The 22,541-nt window shown below is 42.3% G+C and overlaps 1 protein-coding gene across 1 annotated transcript; it reads right to left on the reverse strand.

Annotated features, from left to right (window-relative positions):
- Positions 1-634: 634 nt before the first annotated feature.
- adm2a (adrenomedullin 2a) lies at positions 635-22,026 on the reverse strand. The gene is made up of 3 exons (XM_054753184.1): positions 21,941-22,026; positions 21,646-21,831; positions 635-6,216 (listed from the first exon to the last, which is right to left on the reverse strand). The coding sequence occupies exons 2-3, from the start codon at positions 21,717-21,719 to the stop codon at positions 5,823-5,825; spliced, it is 468 nt and encodes a 155-aa protein (XP_054609159.1). The 5' UTR covers positions 21,720-21,831; positions 21,941-22,026; the 3' UTR covers positions 635-5,822.
- Between the last annotated feature and the right edge of the window lie 515 nt (positions 22,027-22,541).

Genomic DNA, 22,541 nt, shown 5'->3' on the forward strand with positions numbered 1-22,541 from the left:
AGCTTCCCCTAAAATGTAAAAAAAAAAAAATGTGGTGAAATATGTACTACTGTGTGTACATTTCATCGACTAATTACGCGTTAGAATAGCTTCAGCTTTTGTTTAGAATCAGCTACTTATCATGCCACGGCACTTTTACACAGTCGGACGCTGAGCGTCTCCTGACTTATATGGGGAAATGTGGAGTGGGTTGTTCCACTGCGCGAAACTGGACAGTCATTGGATAAATGCTGGGCTTTGCCTCGCCCATTGGATGTTTAGTGTCGCTGGGGCAGTAGGATGGCCCGGACGCTGTTTTCTGCATGATGATTGGATGATCTCTCTAAGGCGGAATCCCTTTTTGATTGACAGAGAAATAAGCGAATCAGCCATCTTGATATATAAACTTTTTCATTCCGTTCTGAACTGATCCGGAGACTTCACGGATCCCGGGCTGGATTAAAACGCTTGGCGAACCTGATGTGGCCCGTGTGCCGCAGTTCGCCCATCCTTGCACTAGATGGAGCCTGCGTACAACCGGTGATACTCGTACCACTGTTTTGAGAATCAGTCGTCTCGAAGCATGCATAATAGATGCCATTTAATTAAGAGATTTGACACAATTTAGTGAAATTATACTCAATACACACTGCAGTATAGCTCTTTATTATTACAGGGTGGACAACATAAACAGACATTTACAATTCTTATTTAATTTTGCTTTTCTACCACTGTGTCAAGTGAAAAAGATGACATAAATAGTCTTTGGTGACAAACACATATCATAAACATGTAACATAAATAGAACTCCAACACAGACATTTTATTTAAATAGTTTGGCTAAATATCTCTATTTACACGCGTCATTCACAGTCATTGTAATGCCATATGGAGTGCACTGGCATCTTCAAATGGAACATTCACAAAAGGACACAATTTGTGATAGAGCGCACACAGGAATGGAAATGTCAAGAAATGTTTCACATCGTGTTTGGCTATTTGCAACAGAGAGTGAGTGTTTTCCTATGTGGGAGGTACTAGCGGAGTCTTTGACGTCACTAAAAGCGTGCTGCACAAAATAGCATCGAAGATCCCGAGCACAAATCAAACATTTGAGGAGATAAGCAGTGATAACACAAAAGCACACGGTGTGTGTGGAGGTAACCTAAGAAGTGCGGAGGTTCATTCAGCATTTGAAGAGCCTTTTAATAACCATCTATCACGAGACATCGATTAGCTCGATTGCAGCAGACAGAATGGCGCGTTTCACCTCAGCAAGCCTTTGAACAGATTAAAACTAATGAACCAGTTGTGACCTTTAGGTACCCAGACACAAAGGACTCTTCGGGCCATGCTAAGAAGAAGCAAAAAATGAAGCTGCAACGCTATAAGAAAAACAAACTTCTGTATTTTTACGTGGAGAAAAAGTGTTTTTAACAAGAAACATGTTATGTAATGCTGGGATAATAAAGTCGCTGAAGTCGTAATATGAGAAAAAAGTCTGAATATTTAGTAATGGTTTATGGTTTATCATATTGTGGTACCAGTTCCACGGTTGGTACAAGGGCTCCATCTCGCGGTACGCTTATTTGTTAGAATTTATGACAAGAAAAGAGTAGTCGTGTTACAAGAAATAAGTTAAGCGTTTTTATGGCTGTTTTCTCGTACTATAACAGTTTTTTTTCTCTTAATGCCACGATTTATTCTCATAACATGACCACTTCATTGTCATAAATTAAGGTTATTTTTTCCCAAGAAAAAGTAAGCCAGAACCGTTCACACGATTGACGTGGTGACATGGAAAAGCCGAAAGTTTTTTTGATTTGTTGTTGACTTTTTCCTCGTATCGTTGCTACTTTTTTAATTTTTTTTAGCGACTTATATTCCTTGTATCATTGCATCTTTATTCTCGTAAATTAAGATTTTGTTAATATTAAAGTTGATTATTTTTACGTTTCTCATCCACTTTATCCTCCTATCATTACGGTTTTACTGTCGTGACTATATGATTTTTTCCTCTTAAGAGTGTTCCCTCGTTTATCGCTGATAATAGCCGCAATAAGTGAAATCCGTGAAGTAGCCACCTTAAAAATATTATATATGTTTTCAGGCTGTAAAACCCCTCACCATACACTTTATACACTTTTCTCAGACAGGCAATAACATTTTCTCACATTTCTCTCTTGTTTAAACGCTCTCAAAAAAGTTCAAACCTTCGTTTGAATTTTAATTATCAACCTTAATCATCAACACAAGAAATGATGAAGTCACTCACGCACATTTCACTCCTGTGACCATGCCTTTTTGTCCCGCTGTACTTTAGCATTTTGTAATAAAACATATTGCTGCAGACGAACTGAAGTGTCATTTACAAGCTAGCAAGCAAGCAAGCTAGCGATGACATGGGAGACATGGTCTACAGCCAATCAGGATGCAGAAAAAATGGGCGGTGTAGACCAGGCCAGGCTCGGCCTGTAACAGCGTTCATACACTGTAAAAAAAAAAAAAAAAAAAAAGCTAAAAAAAATCAGGGGAAACAGCGAATCCACAAAAGGGGAACCGCGACAGAGCGAGGGAACACTGTACTACGATGTATTCTCCGAACGTGACAACTCCATTCTTGTAAACTAAAAATATTCTTCCTAATGGGGAAGCTTTTTTCTGTTTTTTCGTATCCTAACGACTTTACTGATGTAAGAATATGAATTTTTCCTCTTAACACAGCGATCTATTCTCGTAACACGACAACTTTTTTTTGCTGTAAATTAGATTTGGACGTCGATCAATTTTTTTTTCATTTTTTTTTAAATAATTTTTTTCCCTGTCACTTTCCATCTTTAATCTTCTAGCCTTATGACTTTTACTGTTATTAACATTACATAAGTACTTTCGTAACATGACGACTGTGTTTTTGTAACTCTCGCTATTATACTTTATTTTCAACTTTTTTTGAAACAAATCAAATGTTTTTTTTCCCTTATAGCGTAGCTTTATTCTTGTAACTTCGTGATTTTTGTTGTTGTAACACTACGACTTTTTCTGGTAACGTTATGGGCGCCACACGCGGGAGGCGACAAACGACTGCGATTGGTGAAACTCATCGCCAACGCGTGACAAAGCATGCACACGAGAGGCGACGAGCGGCTGTGACCAGCTACACGGGTCAGCGACGTGTTCCCATCCAGAGCGAATTGTCTGAGTCTCCCACGGTTTTGATTGGCTGTCTTATATTTTTGTAAGATAAACTTAAATGTCCATGTAAATGAATGCTGTTTACTCTTGCACCAAGTTCCCATTTTTTTTGTTACATCTTTATATTCTTTTTTTTTTTTTTTAGATATGTCAAATAGCTCCGAAAAATCTGACACGGCAAGTACAGCCTACTGAATAGCATCCTGTCTGCTCATTGGTCGATCACTGAAACCCCCGCTGATTGGTCGATCGTCAGGGCGACAGCGATGAAAAGGTGAACATTTTTCAACGTCGTAAGCCAGCGTGTGCACAAACACGCACGTAAACTTTCACTTCCACACACATAAATTTTGCGTGTCGCTTGGCTGGAGGGTCACGCGTGTTAATCGCCCTACCGCACAAGTCCCATTGAAAACGAATGGAGTAGAGGCGATGTCGCCTCCCGTGTGTGGCGCCCATTACAAATGTATTACTGTAAAGTTACAAACATACGTTCGTAACAGGACGACTTCATTTTGAAATTTTCTTATAACAGCTTTACTGTCGCAATATGACAACTTTATCCTTGTAACATGACGTTTTATTCGCGTAACATGACGTCTTTTTATTCTCGTAACATTGCATTTATATTCGGAATTATGATTTTCTCCTCGTAACGTGACAACTTTTAATCGCCTTGTAACGCCGTCTTTTTTTTTTCTGGCGTCCTTGCGACTTTATTCCGGTAACATGACAACTTTATTCTCGTAACATGATGTCTTTTTTCTCGAAGTAGTGTACACGTCACATTTAAATCTCCTCAGTAATTCTGATTTAATCATCCACCATACGTTTGTGTGTTATATTCAAATGTTAAAAGCGATAAATATCACTCAATTCTGCCAGTGTAGCGATACTACGATTGTAATTTTCGTTGATTTATTTATTTAAACATATATCGTGGAAGGTTTTGTGTGTGGTTTGAGTGTACAGACCGCGGAAGGCTCAGGGCCCCTTCTCACCCCTGCTGTGGTGCCGCATATGACTGCAAAGATTAGGTCAGCTTTAATAAAATGGCTGTCAAGCCCAAAGTCCTGACTCGCGCGGAGAACTTATGAATCACGTGAAAGGACTAATATTTGATATGTGCCAACAGAGCGGGTGGAAATGTCTACAGTGGAGCCACAGAGAGCTGAGCCGTTGCTCCATTGTGACATTTGCACCAGCAGGAATAACGTAACTTTGGAGTTCATACTGCGTATTGACTATTGACAATACGATATTATTTGTCGTGTTTTGTCATAATTTGTTGTATTTACTGTAAATAGATTTTTATGTTTTGCTTTTTTTAACGCATCTGTTAATTTATTTTGTAGTCGTCAACCATCTAGGGCAGTGGTTCTTAACTGGTGGGTCGGGACCTAAAAGTGGGTCACGGAGCTGTTTTCGCTGGGTCGCGGGCCTTTGCCTGGGGAAAAAAATGTCAAAATAATGTAATATCCCAATGCCTGTGAATGCACCTCACGTTCTTGCCTGCGCAATTCGATTGCTACGCCACCGAGGTGCGACCTTGTCAAGCTTGAGTGGGAGAGGAAAAACATCGACGTGCCGTCCGTCCAGCACACAGGTGCAGATATCTGCTGGAGAGGAGCGCGCCATAAAGAGACTGCGACTCATGTTGTGTTGAAAATAGTCGCTTAAAATCGAATTAAATAAAAATTTGAGTCGAAAAATCCCCGCAATTTGGATCGCCACTTTTTATTGAGGGGGCGATGGTGGGTCCCGCAGCCAAACCAGTTGAGAAACATCTGATCTAGGGGACTGAAACGGGAACAATTCAACTATTCAACCAAGCATGGCATTTTTTCCTCATTTTTGTTGGTTTTATTCTTACTAACTACAAAATAAGTGGCTGTTTTCTGCTCCGTACTAAAATATGGGATTTAACGTTAGCAGCTAGCTTCTAGCTCTCGGTCTACTCTTTTGTTGTTCTTTTCATGACGTCATAAACAAAATCCCTGATACCTAAGTGAATTCCCGCCACTTCACGGAGGACACCTTTCTAAAAAGAAAGAAAGAAGGGGGGGGAAAAAAACAGGCTTTGCTACACATCTTAAAATAAAACCTGGAAGTAGTGGTGGTGATATTTGACTGAAGGTTTTTCATTGTTGTGATGGGAAAAGTGACATTTCTTTAAACTAAATATTAGAAGTTCCCATTTGAATTTCAAGACTTGTCTCCACAGATGCTGTACGTGACCCAGTTGCTGCATAGGACAGGTACGTGCTGGACAATCAGCGAGCATAAATATGATCTGACATGACTCTGGAACCAGTTTTTGATCAGCAAGGCGCTGGATAACAACCAGCGGCAAGGTCAGCGTTGTAGATAAGCCTTCATTCTTGCATTAACACGATTAGGATCCTGTCCAACTAAGGTGCTTGACTTGTCCCGCAAAAAGGCAGAAATTCTCAGGGCGGTGGGTCAAGTCAAACTGGTCCTAAATTTAAATGAACTTAACCCGATATAGTTTGCACAAAAAGTAGAGAGGCACAGCAGTCTTTCATGCGCGGTATACTGTAATTATCACTATGAGATATATCCAATCCACCAAACTAATACATTAAGAGATAAATAACCAAAAATATAGATTTTTTTTGGTGGGGGGTCACTCATCCATAACTGTGTGGACTCCTTGGGTTAATGGGTGACGAGTCTTCTCTGCCGCTCTGTCCGATAAGCTGATAAAGCCTGTGGCTGAGGTTCTGCACTTGGCAGGTTCCAAGGACACAACCAACTCTCATCAGCTGGGCATGGTGGGGGTAGTGGTGGGCCCCCCGGGAACCCGGGTGGGCGTGACGACGAGCCCTGGACCCCTTCTCCCACTTAACCTCCAAACGCTTGTCCGGTTGCGCCCACGCCAGGCTGGGATTGGCTCTTCTCACGCTAGAGGCGGGTAAATGCTTCCACTTTGGGGATGGAGTGGGCACCGAAGAGTGGGTCTGGCTCCCATAGGGCAACGAGGGGTTCTCTTTCAGGTCGGTTAGCTTGTTGAGATGGTCCAAGCTGAGAAGAAAATAACAATCATTTTAAAACATGGAGGGACCCCTGGGGAACCAAAGTACAAACCACTTGTTGCTAGGCAGAATTTGTGGGTCATTTGTGCATCAAAGACCAATAAAAAAAATTGCATATGCGTCCGTATAGAGTGCCAGTCAAACTAACACACAAAATGCGTCTCTATCTGCTGAATCTGGTAAGGTTACAAAAATTAGTATGGTTTAATTAGTAAAGTGCTAACAGTTTGTCGTCAACAATTAGCATTAAAATGTGCTGAAATGCTTTGAAGGTCCCCTATTATGCACAATGGATCAGCAAACGAGGGGAAATGCGATCATCTCCCTCACCCGTTTGCTCCACTTTTTCGAGAAGAGGTGCTCAAACAGTTGGTTTTGAAGTTCGAGGTTTTCTTGATGTGACTAAATGAAAAATCAAGGGGAAAAAACAGGCTTCGCTACACATCTTAATATCTTAAATTATCTAGATTCCAGGATCAATGGCAGATTTTGGCAAACATACTTTCAATACCCTATTGTGGGACCTCTAAGACTACTTTAAAATGGTTGAAAAATACTATTAAATGGGACCTTTAATTGATCAGGGTGGTTTTCACCTGAGAATGTACAGTATTTCCTTATGTAGGCTGGCTACTATTAACACAATAACAGCTGATGTTGAAAGGACGGCTGGCATTTCCACTTTTAATCTGATTAGGCCACACAAAGCAGCTTTTATAATACAAATAGACAGCTTTTTTGACTTGCTGTCTGGTTCACTGCATCTACAGTACACGGATACGTTTTATTAATGTACATCATGAATCTTTTTGCAAAATGTGTCAACTTAATGTTCCGATCATGCGTTAGCGCAGATTCACAAATAGTGATATTAAAATCTCAGGCCTTTTTTTCAACTCGGAAAATTATTTTAGTACAATTCAGGACTTTTTAGTTTGTTTTTCACAAACATAACTATGCTAATACATTTCTTTTTTAATTGTATAGTCAGCACTTGTTCCATCTTTAATTAGAATTTAATTATGCTATATTATAATAGACTTAATGTCAGGATTGTGTGCTGCGGTACTGCCTTCTACTGCTTCTCTGTTGCAGCACACTCCTGAGCACCCTGATTGCTGATCATCTTCACCTGTGCCTGATTAGTTGTTCTATTTAAGCTGTGTGCTTACTCACATCCAGTGCCAGATTGTCCCTTTGCTACACCCTGTTCAGCTCCTTCCAGCTTGTTCTTGTGCATTGTGTTTTGGCTTTCTGACCCTCGCTCTGCTCACCTGTAAGTACCTACCTGCCTGCTTGACGTCTTCTGCAGTAGCTGTATTCTTTGGTACTTCTGCTAGTTTTTTGTTAGCAGCTCTTTTTGTTCTTGTCTGTATTTTTCCCTGCTCAGCTCACCTTGCTAGCAGTGTTTTTTGTTACTGTTTCCCGCGACTAGGTCCGGATGTATTTTGGTTGTACTTTGTTTCTTGTGTGGTTTTTGGTACCTTTTTGTTATCCATTTTTGTATTAAAGACCTTTTCTGTTTTCACCTATTCGACTCTGCATTTTGGATTCCTGCATCACGGCCTTGGCCGTTCATAACAGAACAATCTGGCCAAACATGGAATCCGCAGAGTTCGCACATATAAAGGCCGCACTATCCCAACAAGGTGCGCTCGTCGGCAGCCATGAGCAATCCCTCCGGGGAGTTATGGAGTCCCTGGCCACCCTCGCCACTAGCATTAGCGCTATTGAGCAGCATCTGGGACTTGGCTCTCACCCAGGACAGTCGGAGGGTGCAGCTCCCTCATCAGAGGTTGTTCGAATCGCACCTGCTGCCAGCAGCAGTAATAGTCGCGAGCCTAGCCTCCCACCCCCCCCACGCTTTTCGGGGGAATCTATGGATTGCAGACAATTTTTACACCAGTGTACCCTGATTTTTGACCAACAACCCAGCACTTACTATTCCGACCAGGCCAAGATAGCGTTTATAATGAGCCTACTTACTGATAAAGCAGCAGCGTGGGCTATAGCGGTGAGCAAAGCTAAGCCGGAGTTACGCACCTCCTATCCTGTTTTTTTGGAGGAGCTACGGCAGGTCTTCGATCACCCTATCCGTAGTAGGGAGGCCGGTAACCAATTGTTGGACCTACGACAGGGCAAACGCTCGGTAGCGGCTTTTTCTGTGGACTTTAGAGTGCTGGCGGCAGAAAGCCGATATGATGAGGAGGCTCTCCGCGGAATATTTCGCAAGGCTCTTAACGAGCGGATCAAGGATGAGCTGGCAGTGAGGGAGTTCACCACCACGCTCAACGAGCTTGTCGACCTAGCCATACGGCTGGATAATCGCCTCCGGGAACGTGATCGCGAACGCAGTGAGGGACTACCTGCAGGATCAGCCAAGAACCACCGTCAGGAGTTTCGGCTGATACCACTAACTTCCGGAACCAGCGGAACAGAGGGAGTTCCATCAACGGCGGCCACCGAGGAGATTGCGGAGCCCATGCAACTCGGGGGAAGACGCCTGTCTGCTGCGGAGAGGTCGCGGAGGCTACGACTCCGCCTTTGCCTGTACTGCGGCGAACCCAACCACACCATCAACAGATGCCCCGCGCGACCGGCACGCCGCGCCGGATCTCCTCCTGACGTTATTAAGGAGACTGGCGCAGGATCGACCGCCGTATCTAAGTCGAGGGAGAATCAGCCTACGCAGGACCGTTGTGAGTATGCTGAAATGCCTCCGGCGTCGGCTCCGACTCCAGCAGCCTTTAAGAGACTACAGGTGACTGGACTCATTACGGGGGGGGGCGTCAATGTTCGGATTTCTGCATTAGTCGATTCTGGGGCGGATGATTGCTTTATTGACTCTAATTTTGTTAAGGAACATGGCATTCAGGGGGTTGAGTTGAGAGACCATAAGGAGGTTCACTCACTGGATGGACGCCCCTTGGCGGTAGTCACTCATAGAACCGTTCCGTTATCTCTTCAATTGTCTGGCAACCACCATGAATCCATTAGTTTTTTTATCGCTCCGTCTCAATCCGCGCCCGTAGTTCTAGGTCTCACTTGGCTCCAGATTCATAACCCGACGGTGGATTGGACGAGGGGACAGATAGTTAATTGGGGCAGTCACTGTTTTGCTAGTTGCTTACGTTCCGCGGTACCCACAGTTTCAGGTAAACCTAGGAACACTGAGAAGATTGATGTCACTGGTGTTCCCGACGTCTATCATGACCTCCGCATGGTATTTAGCAAGGATAGAGCTCAGAGTTTACCCCCCCATCGTCCATATGACTGCGCTATTGAACTCCTTCCGGGAGCACCATTACCCAATGCTAGGCTTTATAGCATCTCTGGACCCGAGCAACTTGCGCTCAAGGAATACATTGCTTCCTCTCTAGCTGCCGGACTTATTCGCCCCTCGTCCTCTCCACTTGGGGCCGGCTTTTTCTTTGTCGAAAAGAAGGATAAGTCTCTACGGCCTTGTATTGATTTTCGCGGCCTTAATGACATTACCATTAAGAACCGTTACCCGCTTCCTCTCATGGACTCCGCCTTTTCGTCTCTTCATTCGGCCAAGATCTTTTCCAAACTCGACCTTAGGAATGCTTACCACCTGGTTCGAATCAAAGAGGGGGACGAGTGGAAGACGGCTTTTAATACGCCACTCGGTCACTTCGAGTATCTTGTTATGCCCTTCGGCCTTACCAACGCACCCGCCGTATTCCAATGTTTAATAAATGATATACTTAGGGATATGATTAACCACTGCTGTTTTGTTTACCTAGACGACATCCTGATTTTTTCTAATTCCCTCCAGGAGCATATCCAGCATGTACGCCGCATCCTTCAGCGGCTGTTGGAGAATCGCCTTTTTGTCAAGGCGGAGAAGTGCGAGTTTCATACCACATCCGTGTCCTTTTTAGGGTTTATAGTGGAGAAGGACAAGTTAAGAGCCGATCCCGCCAAGATCCAGGCGGTGGTCGATTGGCCTTCTCCCAAATCAAGGAAGCACTTGCAGAGGTTCTTGGGGTTCGCGAACTTCTACCGGAAGTTCATTCGTAATTTCAGCATAAAGGCAGAACCTCTGACAAGGCTTACATCAGTAAAGGTTCCCTTTGTATGGTCTCCCGAAGCTGAGGAAGCGTTTACCAAGCTTAAAGCACTGTTTACGTCTGCCCCTGTCCTTACTCAGCCTGATCCTGCCTTGCAGTTTATCGTTGAGGTCGATGCCTCGGATACGGGAGTGGGGGCGGTTCTATCCCAGCGCTCACCAGTCGACCAGAAGCTGCACCCGTGTGCCTTTTTCTCACGTCGCCTCACCTCGGCAGAGAGAAATTATGATGTGGGCAATCGGGAACTGCTGGCCATTGTGCTCGCGCTGCGGGAGTGGAGACATTGGCTGGAGGGTGCAGCCCAGCCGTTGGTAGTTATTACGGACCACAAGAACCTGGCATATATACGCTCAGCGCACAGACTCAACTCTCGCCAAGCCAGATGGTCACTGTTCTTAACAAGGTTTAACTTCTCTATCACTTACAGACCTGGATCACGGAATATTAAGCCTGATGCACTATCTAGGATCTTTTCCCCGGTGGAGTCGGACTCACCACCGGAGACAATCGTACCTGTCGCCCGGATACTCGGCGCCCTCCAGTGGGAGGTGGAGAGGAAGGTCTCAGAGGCAGCGGGACAGACGGAACTACCAGAGGGGTGCCCAGAGGGGAGATTGTTTGTTCCTGAACGACTCAGATCCGAGGTGCTGCTGTGGGGTCACTCGTCTAAGATTGCCTGCCACCCGGGGATTCGACGAACCCTATTCCTGGTCTCCCAAAGGTTCTGGTGGCCTACCATGACAGCTGACGTGAAGAAGTTTGTCGCCGCCTGCTCCGTCTGCGCCAGAGGTAAAGCTTCCCATCGCCCTCCTGCCGGTTTGCTTCAGCCGTTACCTGTCCCTGGTCGGCCATGGTCCCACATCGCAATGGACTTCATCACTGGATTACCCTCGTCATATGGCCGGACCGTCATACTCAATATCGTGGACAGGTTTTCGAAGATGGCGCATTTTGTGTCGCTCCCCAAGTTGCCCACGGCCCTAGAGACAGCTAAACTGTTGGTGAGGCACGTCTTCCGCCTACACGGGATACCTGCAGACATTGTTTCGGACAGAGGGCCTCAATTTGCTTCAAGAGTGTGGCGGGCATTTAATAAGGCATTGGGGGCGACCGTTAGTCTTTCTTCTGGTTACCACCCTCAGTCCAACGGCCAGACGGAGCGGGCCAACCAGGACTTGGAAGCAGCACTCAGGTGCGTTTGTCATCGACACCCCTCCTCCTGGTCGACCCACCTCCCCTGGATCGAGTATGCCCACAACTCGTTACCCTGCTCGGCGACAGGTATGTCACCCTTCAAGACTGTTTTTGGTTACCAGCCCCCGCTTTTCCCCTCCCAGGAAGCAGAAATTACCGTCCCGGCAGTTCATGTACACCTACGACGTGCCCGACGCATCTGGCGAGAGACCCGGGCTGCATTAACACGTACAGCAGAACACAACCGCCGGATTGCTGACAGGCACCGGGTTCCCGCACCTGATTACCAGCCTGGGATGGAGGTATGGCTGTCTTCTAAAGACCTTCCGCTTGCAGGGACCTCTCGGAAGCTGGCTCCAAGGTTCGTGGGACCTTACAAGATCAAGGCAATAGTTAACAAGTCAGCTGTCAAGCTGGAGCTCCCACCGGCTCTTAAAGTCCACCCAGTCTTCCACGTCTCCTGCATCAAGCCTGTCGCTACCAGTCCACTGTGCCCTTCGGTCGAGGCTCCACCCCCGCCCCGCATCATCGACGGTCAGCCCGCGTACACGGTGAGAGCCTTATTAGATTCGAGAAGAAGGGGGAGGGGGGTGCAGTATTTGGTCGACTGGGAGGGATATGGACCAGAAGAGCGCTCCTGGGTCGCCTGCTCCCGTATCCTGGATCCCTCCCTCATTTCCGACTTCCACTCCGCTCACCCCAATAAACCAGGTATGCCGCCAGGGGGCGTCTTATAAAAGGGGGGGATACTGTCAGGATTGTGTGCTGCGGTACTTCCTTCTACTGCTTCTCTGTTGCAGCACACTCCTGAGCACCCTGATTGCTGATCATCTTCACCTGTGCCTGATTAGTTGTTCTATTTAAGCTGTGTGCTTACTCACATCCAGTGCCAGATTGTCCCTTTGCTACACCCTGTTCAGCTCCTTCCAGCTTGTTCTTGTGCATTGTGTTTTGGCTTTCTGACCCTCGCTCTGCTCACCTGTAAGTACCTACCTGCCTGCTTGACGTCTTCTGCAGTAGCTGTATTCTTTGGTACTTCTGCTAGTTTTTTGTTAGCAGCTCTTTTTGTTCTTGTCTGTATTTTTCCCTGCTCAGCTCACCTTGCTAGCAGTGTTTTTTGTTACTGTTTCCCGCGACTAGGTCCGGATGTATTTTGGTTGTACTTTGTTTCTTGTGTGGTTTTTGGTACCTTTTTGTTATCCATTTTTGTATTAAAGACCTTTTCTGTTTTCACCTATTCGACTCTGCATTTTGGATTCCTGCATCACGGCCTTGGCCGTTCATAACACTTAAAGAAAGAAAAAATATATTAAGGCATGTGGCATGCTTCTTTTTTTAATGGAAATTAAATAAAAATTAAAAGTAAACGTAAGCAATGTAAAACTGATTGTAGATCTTATACAAGCTGGAAAAAATTATGTTTATAAATATTATAAATATTATTATGTTGATATATTAAAATGTAGTATTATTATGTTATAATAATCCACATAATCACATTTAAAAATATTACATTACTAATAAATAATAATGATAATTATTTTTAAGAAATAAATATATCAAAACAAATAAATAAATAAATAAATAAAATCATAAATATATATAAATATCATAAAATAATAATAATTATTGTTATTATAAAATCAAAAGTTAATTTTTTCCCTCAACGTTGCACAACATCGACCAATGGCTTTGATGATGGGTTCTTCCAGTAAAGAGAACAATAATGTTCCAGGAAATCTAATATTGTATGCCTGAGCTATTCTGTTTCTGCAATTAAGCTGTTAAAATGTTCTACACTGTCATGTACCAACTGACACACAGTTCAGCAAACACAGTCCCGCCATCTGTCCATTGTTTGTCGGAGACAGTGGTAGTTCTTCACTTTACTATCCCCGTCCGTGTTTGACTGAAGATCCAGCAGTGTGCTGTTGCCTGGCAGCCAATGGATAAAGACAGAAACGCATGAATAGGGAAAAATCCTCAAAAAACGTTCCGACTTGCGAAATGCTGACTTGACTTGTTTTTCCAGCAAACATCTTAGCTGAAAGGTTAGGACGTAAGAAGTGTCTTGCAGCCTGTGGATATGCATGGTTTGAGTTTATTTTAGCCACTTTAGCAGCGCGTCCACTGCTGGGATGAATAAATAATTGGGACGTGCCACAACCACAGCATGGACAGCGCACTATTTCCAGGATGACACATGGTGCCACATCACCCAGCTGCACTTGGAACATGCAAAATGCATCTATTCTTCTTTTTGATGTTGAAACAGTCAGCGCTTTGTTGCAGTGTTAATAAAAATAATGACAAATAATGCTGAATGTAGGACATTTCTTTTCAAATAGAACTAATTCCTACATACGGCGGAGTATTAGGGCCACTTTTTTTTATCTGAGATTTTGAGACTAAAGTATATTTTTTAATTTATTGTCATAAATTCGTGACTTTATTCTAAATTAAATTTTATATATTTACGTCAATAAAGTCATATATTTACGAGAAAAAAAAACTTTGTAAATTTAGGACAAGAAAGTCGTAATATTACGAGAGAATAAAGCTCTGTTTTCTCTCTTTTTTGTCGTAAATCTATGTCTTTATTCTCGTAAATGTACAACTTTTTTCTTGTAAATTTACAACTTTATTGACGCTGCTTTACCACTTTTTTCTCGTAAATTTATGACTTTATTATGGTAAATTTGCGACTTTTTTTTAATATACGACTTCTTTCTCGGAATGCTATGACTTTTTTTCGCGGAAATGTACGACTTTATTCTCGAAATCTCCGATTTTTTTCCCAATGCGGCCCTAATACTCCGTTGTACCTACAAGAAGGAACATGACAAAATCAATATACAGTATTTATATTTCTACATTTATATTATAACATTTGATCGCTAACATTACACAACATATAACGGGTGATGCATGTAGGTCAATATATGCTAATCTATCTGAACAGACCATCCACATCTTAGATTTGTGTTTTCGGTGACAAACCAAATTAGTGGAATTTCTAATAATACAATATATCAATGTCACTGATAATGAATTTATTTTATTTTTAAAATATGCCAAGGACCAATAAAAAACGAGCTGCAGGACGATAATGGACCCCTAGGCCACACGTTGCACTTTGATAGTGGTGTTCAAAGTGCGGCCCGGGGGCCATTTTTGGCCCGCAGCTCTTTTTTTTTTTTATCGGTTCTCGACATATTCTAAAAATAAAATCCATTCCTTCACAATGGTCTAGCTTTCTTTCTGTGTTGAGTGGAAATCTAGGCTGTATGGAGGGGGGGGGAGTTTTGGTCTTAGCGATTAATCCACAGTGGAATTCTCTTGCCTGTTTTGTCATTGTTTTTTTTTCCCACCTTGACTTAAACCCGGGGACGGGTCAGAAGGACCCCTAAGGAGCCATTCATACAACCCTGTGTCATAATGTGCAATAACTTTGAGATGACACATAAGAATGTACGGCTGTATCAGTGTTCCTACGCAAGTATGGAATTAGATTTTGATCAATTTCCAGGTCTGGAAAAGTATTTCCAAGTATGGGAAAATATGCACGTTTCCAAGACTGTTAGCACCGTTTTGTTTTCTAAAGGTGAGTGAAAAGAAAAAAGAAGAAATGAATCAATCTGCTAGGGTAGCCAAGATGTTTGTGTGAGAGCACAAAGTAGGCGACGCATCCTGGAAAACATTGGGAAGACTGACAAGTTGAATGGCCAGCCCTCTGCTTTTATACTCCTTTATCTATAATCTCCTGGAAATGATATGGTGACATAATGGCTTGCATCTTCAGCATAATGGAAACAAATGTTAAATTCCATCATTTATTTAAATGATACTAGGACTGGGTCGCATGGTGGTCTTGTGGTTAGCATGTTGGCCACAAAGTCACAGTCTGGAGGTCGGGAAGACTCCCTTGGGAATTTCTATGTGGAGTTTGCATGTCTTCCCCTTTTTTTTGCTTGGGTTTTCTCCGTGTACTCCGGTTTCCTGTTTCCATGTTAGGTGAATTGGCGACTCTAAATTGTCCATAGGTATGAATGGGAGTGTGAATGGTTGTTTGTCTATATGTGCCCCGTGATTGGCTAGCGACCAGTCCAGGGTGTACCCCGCTTCTTCTCGCCCGAAGTCAGCTGGGATAGGCTCCAGCATACCCCTGCGACCCTAATGAGGAGAAGCGGCATAGAAAATGTATGGTTGGTTGGTTAGTCTGAAGCTTGCTATTTGGATGTTGGGCCCTTGTTAGGCCCTAGACTGGGGGTGTCCAAAGTGCTGCCCGGGGGCCATTTGAGGCCGTGGCTGTTTTTTTAATGACCCGCGGCACATTCTGAAAATATAATTTAACAAGAAAACTAAAAAAAACAAAACAACAGCAGCTAAAATAGAAAAAATAGCAGTAATTTTACAAGAAAAAAGTCAAAAACAGAAAAGTGTACTCTAAGGAGAACAAGTCGAAATCTTACGAGATTAACGACTTAATATTATAAGGACAAATAACGTCTTTGAAATAGCAAAAGGTTGAAATATGAAATAAGAAATACTAAAGAAACAAACAAAACAAAATCATTTTTGGAAAATTAGGTTGGGGGAAGTTATATTATTATGGGAATAAAGTCAAAATATTACGAGAAGAACATTTACAAGAAGAATAAAAAAACAACAGCAGAATAATATAATATAATTTTAGTAACATAAAATTGAAATATATATATAAAAAAGCTTTTCTTTAAAGTTATGAGAAACAAGCAAAACTAAATTAAAATGTGTTTTTTTTTTATTCGGTTCGAGAAAAACGTCTAATATTATGGGAATGAAGTCATAATATTACGAGAAAAAAATGTACAAAGATTTCTTAAGAAAGATTAAATATTTGGCAAATAAAAAAGACAACAGCAAAAATGAGGGAAAAAAAGAGCAAAGTGTATTCTAATAATACGCTTCTTCGCCGACGTCACAAAGCTGAGATGCCCTTTTTTCTTGAAATATACATAACTTCATGCCTACTGTACATGTGCAGATGTACGAAATATCAAAGCGGCCCTTGTATCCTTTCTTTTGTCATTATGAGGCCCTCGCAGAAAAACGTTTGGACACCCCTGCCCTAGATGGACCAAATCAATAGACGGTCCACAACATAACAGAGAAGAGGCAAAAATGTCGAATGTGAGTGTCTATATGTGCCCTGCGATTGGCTGGCGACCAGTCTAGGGTGTACCCCGCCTCTCGCCCGAATTCAGCTGGGATAGGCTCCAGCATCGCCCCCTCGGCCCTAGTGAGGACATGTCAAATCTGTGGGAATCTTGAATAAAATATCGATAGATACTTTAAGAGCCAAATAAGGCAAATGCATTTGAAAAATAACTCGCAACACAACCCTTAACAACCAATCATTCTTCTCTCCAGGTTAACAAAGTATATTGTCACTGTAGTTGACATACGGCGAAATTACCAAATGACCGAAAACAATCCTTTATTCTCTCCCATTATCCATATGTTTCTGGCCAAAGTCGCAAGCAAATGCGGTTTAGCTGTGGCTAATTTCAGTTTCGGTTATGTCGACAACTGCTTATGTCAACGTCAGTCCGAGGGGTGTCGACATAAACGGGGTTCCACTGTATCTTATGTTTTTAATTCTTGAGCGGCTTCCAACTTCTGGAATTTGAACCGTAAAGCCTGATCTTTACCAAAGCCATATTTAACTTGTACTTTAGCCGGATTTTTCCACGTAAAGAAAGGAATGGTGTTACGTAAAACCATGATGTTATTTTTCCTTGTTAGGGCAAAAAGCGCATTGTTGCACAGCCTTTTGCAGGATTGTCCTTATCGGGACAAATAAGAACAAGATGAATGCTAACACAAGAACACGGAACAAATGGCGTTTAAAGCATCCTTTGCAGTAATCAGTCAGCGTGTGGTGGTGACGGAACAGAATGTGCTCTGTGGATCTACAAGTGGGAGAATGTGCTATCCTAATGAAAGCCAGACAGGACATTTATGAGAGGTTTGCAAGGTGAGAAGAGCAGAGGAGTGACTGTTATTATCGGCAGTGTTAAAAGTCTTCTTAAAAATGACGGACAACCTCCCTGTCGGTCCTCTGCAAGTCTAACCATACAGATTGGGGCCTTCATGGGCACAAAATGCAGTCAATACCTAGGCACCATATAATATTGTGTTTTTTGGGCAAATTTTACACAAGAGGCCCCTCAGTCGTGTTTTCAAAATGTGTCGCTCAAATTTAGCCTTTAGGAATTTACTTCAAAAGTGATTTGAACAAGTCCTACTGTGAACGCGCAGTTTTGTGTGTCTGCAGCTTTCATGCTAAAGCGCGATTTATCCACTTTTGACACATAGACTGTAATTCTGTCCAATGTATTGATTACATATAGATTACAGTCACATTTTAACATCATTAAAAAAACAAAAACAGAAAAACAAACAGACAGATAGTTAGCAAAGTGCCAGGCTTTGTTTTCAGATGTGTAGCGAAGCCTGATTTATTTTTTTCAAAGCTGTTCCCTGTGAAGTTATGGTGGTATATATTAGCAAGGGGCGGGTAGGGGCGGTACCAGGTCCTTGAGGCTGCTGATAGATGTTTTCATAAACCAGCTCCATGGACATACTGTACTATATTAATGTTGTAACATCTTTAAAAAGTATATTTTGCATAGTGGAGGCCCTCACTATGTAAGGATTTGGGTGAAAGGGCTTGGCTCGCTGACTTCCTGAAGAACTGCTGGGGAGAAAAAATGAGAATGCACAGAGTGTGTGTCTGTGGAGTACTGCTGTAGTGCCTTTAAGCAAAGCACATCGCTCTGATATGTCTTGTAGTGCAGTGGTCCCCAACCTTTTTTGAGCCACGGACCGGCTTGTGTTCCCACAAATCTCCCGCGGACCAGGGGGGAGTTGGTACATTATAGCGATCTAATTTATCTTCTTTATAATGTATTGTGTAAAACTAAGACATGAACAACATCACATTAAAAGCACAAAATGAATGCAGACCCACCATCCGCCAGTACAAGCCTGGAGTTTGTTTTCCAGAGAGATTATTACATTGCTGTTTGACGTGTGTGGTAAAGGGCAGTGCTGCTAGCATGAATTAACTTGAGACAAATGTTCACATTAGCACTCAATAAGTCATCAAAACTTACCTTTATGCATTCCCACATAGTATCAGCATTTGAGACCAAACATGAGGTGAAAGAAAAACAGTAAAAATACAGTATAGTAGTCTATCTGTGCGGCATGAGAGAAAGTTAGCGCATGCACGATGGTGCGTTCAGGGACCCTCAAACAAAGTGGGACGGGTCGCCGCTTGCAACAAATAACATAAATGCCAAAACTATGAGATTTGTAACTGTATATTATTTTTTAAATCTATAATGGCCCTTATTTCCGAAATTGATATGCATTTACATAAAATGTGATGTAGTTATTTACAAGTGTATTTTTTTTATTTATCATTGCACCTGAAAGCTTCCTGCGGTCTGGTTCGGCCCCACCCATGGACCGGTACTGGGCCGTGGCCTGGTGGTTGGGGACCCCTGTTGTAGTGCATATCAGTGATGTGCGGCTCGATACTGAAATATTGATACCTCCAAAATCAGATCTTAATGGTCAAAAATCAAAATATTGATACTTTGATACTTCAGTCATTTCAGGTAATGTATATCATTAACGGGGACACAGTAAAATAACTAAATGATTGACATTTTTAAATGATACGCGGTTGGTCAAACTACTTTTTCAGTGTTTAATATGAATAAATAAAGTACTCTGATGTCTTGCGGTCTTTGTGCTATGAGCTATGCTACGATTTCAAATACACTACTTTTTCAAATTTACCAGACACATGAGCTGTATTTGTGCAAAATATCAGTATCGGATCGGTATTGCCGATACCAGCCTGAATTTATTTGATTGGACACATCACTAGTGCGTATGCATAGGTTCTAATTTTATGTATACATGTATGTATGTACATGTACTGTATGTATATCCTGTATATATGTATTTATGTACTGTGTATTATGTGTATGCATCAATGTATTGTATGTGTACAGGTATATACAGTATGTTTGTGTGTCACTATATATGCTACTATGTATGTATGCATGCGTATACTGTATCTATTTATATATGTACAGTATATACTGTATGTATGTATATACTGTGTCTATGTATTTATGTACGTATGTATGTATGTACTGTATACTGTATCTATGTATGTAAGGTATGCTTGCATATACTGTATCTATGTATGTATACATGTACATACCGTAAATGTGTGTATGTATATACTGTACAGTGTTCCCTCATTTATCGCGGGGGATAGGTTTCCAAAATAGCCCGCAATAAGTGAAATCCACAAAGTCGCCAGCTATATATTTTTTACAATTATGTTTCAAGGCCGTAAAACATCTCACCATACGCTTTGCCGCTTCATCCTGGCACCGTTCGGCTTTAGCGTGTTTGTATCCTTGTTAAAACATATTGTTTCTTCTATTGCAGTATTGTTACTAAGCAACTCACACGGTTAGCTAGTTTGGTAGCCATGACCATAGACACAGACAAACGCCGCATCGAGTGGGTTTGTCAACGTCGCCGCCATATTGGACGTGTCAAGGCTGCGCTGTAAATGAATACAAGTCAGTGTACTTACTTACATAAAGCGCCTTTCTACAAAGAAATTTAAGTTGATTCCTCTTGTTTATACCTTCACACACGCACTAACATACTTGGGAAACAGGCACCAAAAACAATCACCATCACATTGTACAAAAACATAAACAATCACGTGTTTTTGGTGCCTAACAGTTTCTCAAGTAAACAAGTGCGTGTGTGAATGTATAAACGAGCGTAGAATACATTTACATTTACTTGTATTGCAGCCTTGACACATCCAATATGGCGGCGACGTTGACGTACGGCTCAGCGCTCGATGCGGCATCTACCTATGTCTATGGCCGTAACCACAACAAGAGACAGCATGAAGGAGATTGATTGACAGTGGTCTACAGCCAATCAGGACGCAGAAGCCAGTGGGCGGTGCGGACAGAAGAGAGAGAATAGAGAGACACTGCTTGCCTGTGCTTATGCACAGAACTACAACGCTCAAATTTCCACAATGCAATTCTTCTTAAAGGGCCAGGCTCGGACTGTAGCAGCGTTCACACGCTGTGAAAAAAAGCACTCAAATTGCACCCAAAAAAATCCGCGAAAGGTGAACCACAATGTGGCGAGGGAACACTGTATATGTATGTACATGTGTATATATGTATATGCTGTACTCTGTATGTATGTATGTATATACATATACCGTATATCTATATACTGTATGTATGCACAGTAGGTATATACTGTATGTACAGCTCATCATCAGTACAGTATATCTATCATTTCCAAACCAAATCTAAAACCCACCAGTAGAGGGCAACCACACACTGACTCATCATTCACGTTGTGTGCACGCGCGTATGTCTGTCTGTCTGTCTGTGTGAGTGTGTGTGTATGTTATGATGCCTCCTGCCTGGTGCTGGTGCTCTCTGGTATTTGAAAGTATGGGATGGAAAAGTACAAGTACAGGTGTCCTTTGCAATAGTTCATGCTGCTATGTTCCCATTAAGACAAGCCTTATTTTTTTTCCTCCAATCAGAATCTATCTTGAAAATGAAAGCCATAAACAGTAACATCAAACTAAAGACAACAAAACTGCTGACTTCATCTTACATTAAAACCTGCTTTCACTAAAACACAATTCGACCACTGACTTTACACCTAGTCCGCATTTAACACAGTAAAAGCTCATGAAATAGGTCGAGTTATTGTCAAATGCCACCATTGTTATTTTATGTTGAAATGAAAGCGTGTCACTTTGACTTGACCTCTTTCACTTGACCTTGCAGTGCGCACTATCTTGCTTGACACAACTACACAAAAGAACAAGATAATATATAGTTTAGCTTACGATACTGAGCTACACGGTTGAAAATGTTGGAATCAGAGCTTTGCAGGCAACTTAATGAAGCCAAATTGTGGTAAATGCGACCTTATAGGACGTTTAAGACGCGCTCACCCAATGACAAATGAGGATCCTCGCATATATTAAAGTAAACTCTTACCTGTCCTCTGCCAGCAGCCGCTGGAAGCAGATAAGGCTGATGCAGTAGACAGTGAGGGGGAGAAGGGACTGCATCTCTGGGCCAAGGTTGGCTCCTGGTCCCACCAGGTCAGTTAAGTTTGAAATCCCCAAAGAAAAAAAATGCTCAAAAAAAGTTGTCCAGGCCCAGTAGTGCAAAGTGCAAAGCCTTGGGAAGGTCACAAACAAAGATGGTGAATCAACTATTACGGCACCAGTGCATGCGTAACAGTTTTGCACGCTATCATCTGTATGAAACGAAAGTCAACAAATCTTACCTTTCCCTGTGAGTTGCCTTCAAGCGCTGTGTCGTTTGTTCGTGAATGAAAATGTCTGCATGTTCTCCTCGGTGTGAAACTGAGTGCCTTTTGGTGACATGGGTTTAAATAGGGAGGGGGTGGAGCTCACTGCATGCCTCCTACTTCACCGGTACACGCAGCGTCACTGTCAAAAGGTGAGGGGAAAGTATGAGCTCCCATATTTGGGGATGATCCAGCATGGATACGAGAGGAGCATAAACATAAGAGAGGAAACTAAGACTAGGTTTTTACAAGCTGTCATTTATCTTTGTGTAATGTACACATTCAGGGACAGGGAATTTAAAGAATGTTGTAAAACGCCTTCAATGTATCTGTCGGTCTAAATACCTCATCTATTATTCAAATAGACATGTGAAAAAGTAAAGTGTGGAGTTTTGGCTTAAATGGGCAATAAATCAAATGAGATTGCAGAATGAATTTTCAACTTAAAATGGAAATGTATTTTTTTTATTATACAGGGTGGGCCAATAAAATGTTTCCGCTTTTTAATCATACAAAACTTTATGAAATTAGAACTTATTCAAAAATTGTATTTACAGATTTGAAACAGAAATGTCAA

This window comes from Dunckerocampus dactyliophorus, chromosome 15 (assembly GCF_027744805.1).
Source record: "Dunckerocampus dactyliophorus isolate RoL2022-P2 chromosome 15, RoL_Ddac_1.1, whole genome shotgun sequence".
In the NCBI taxonomy this organism is placed as follows: domain Eukaryota; kingdom Metazoa; phylum Chordata; class Actinopteri; order Syngnathiformes; family Syngnathidae; genus Dunckerocampus; species Dunckerocampus dactyliophorus.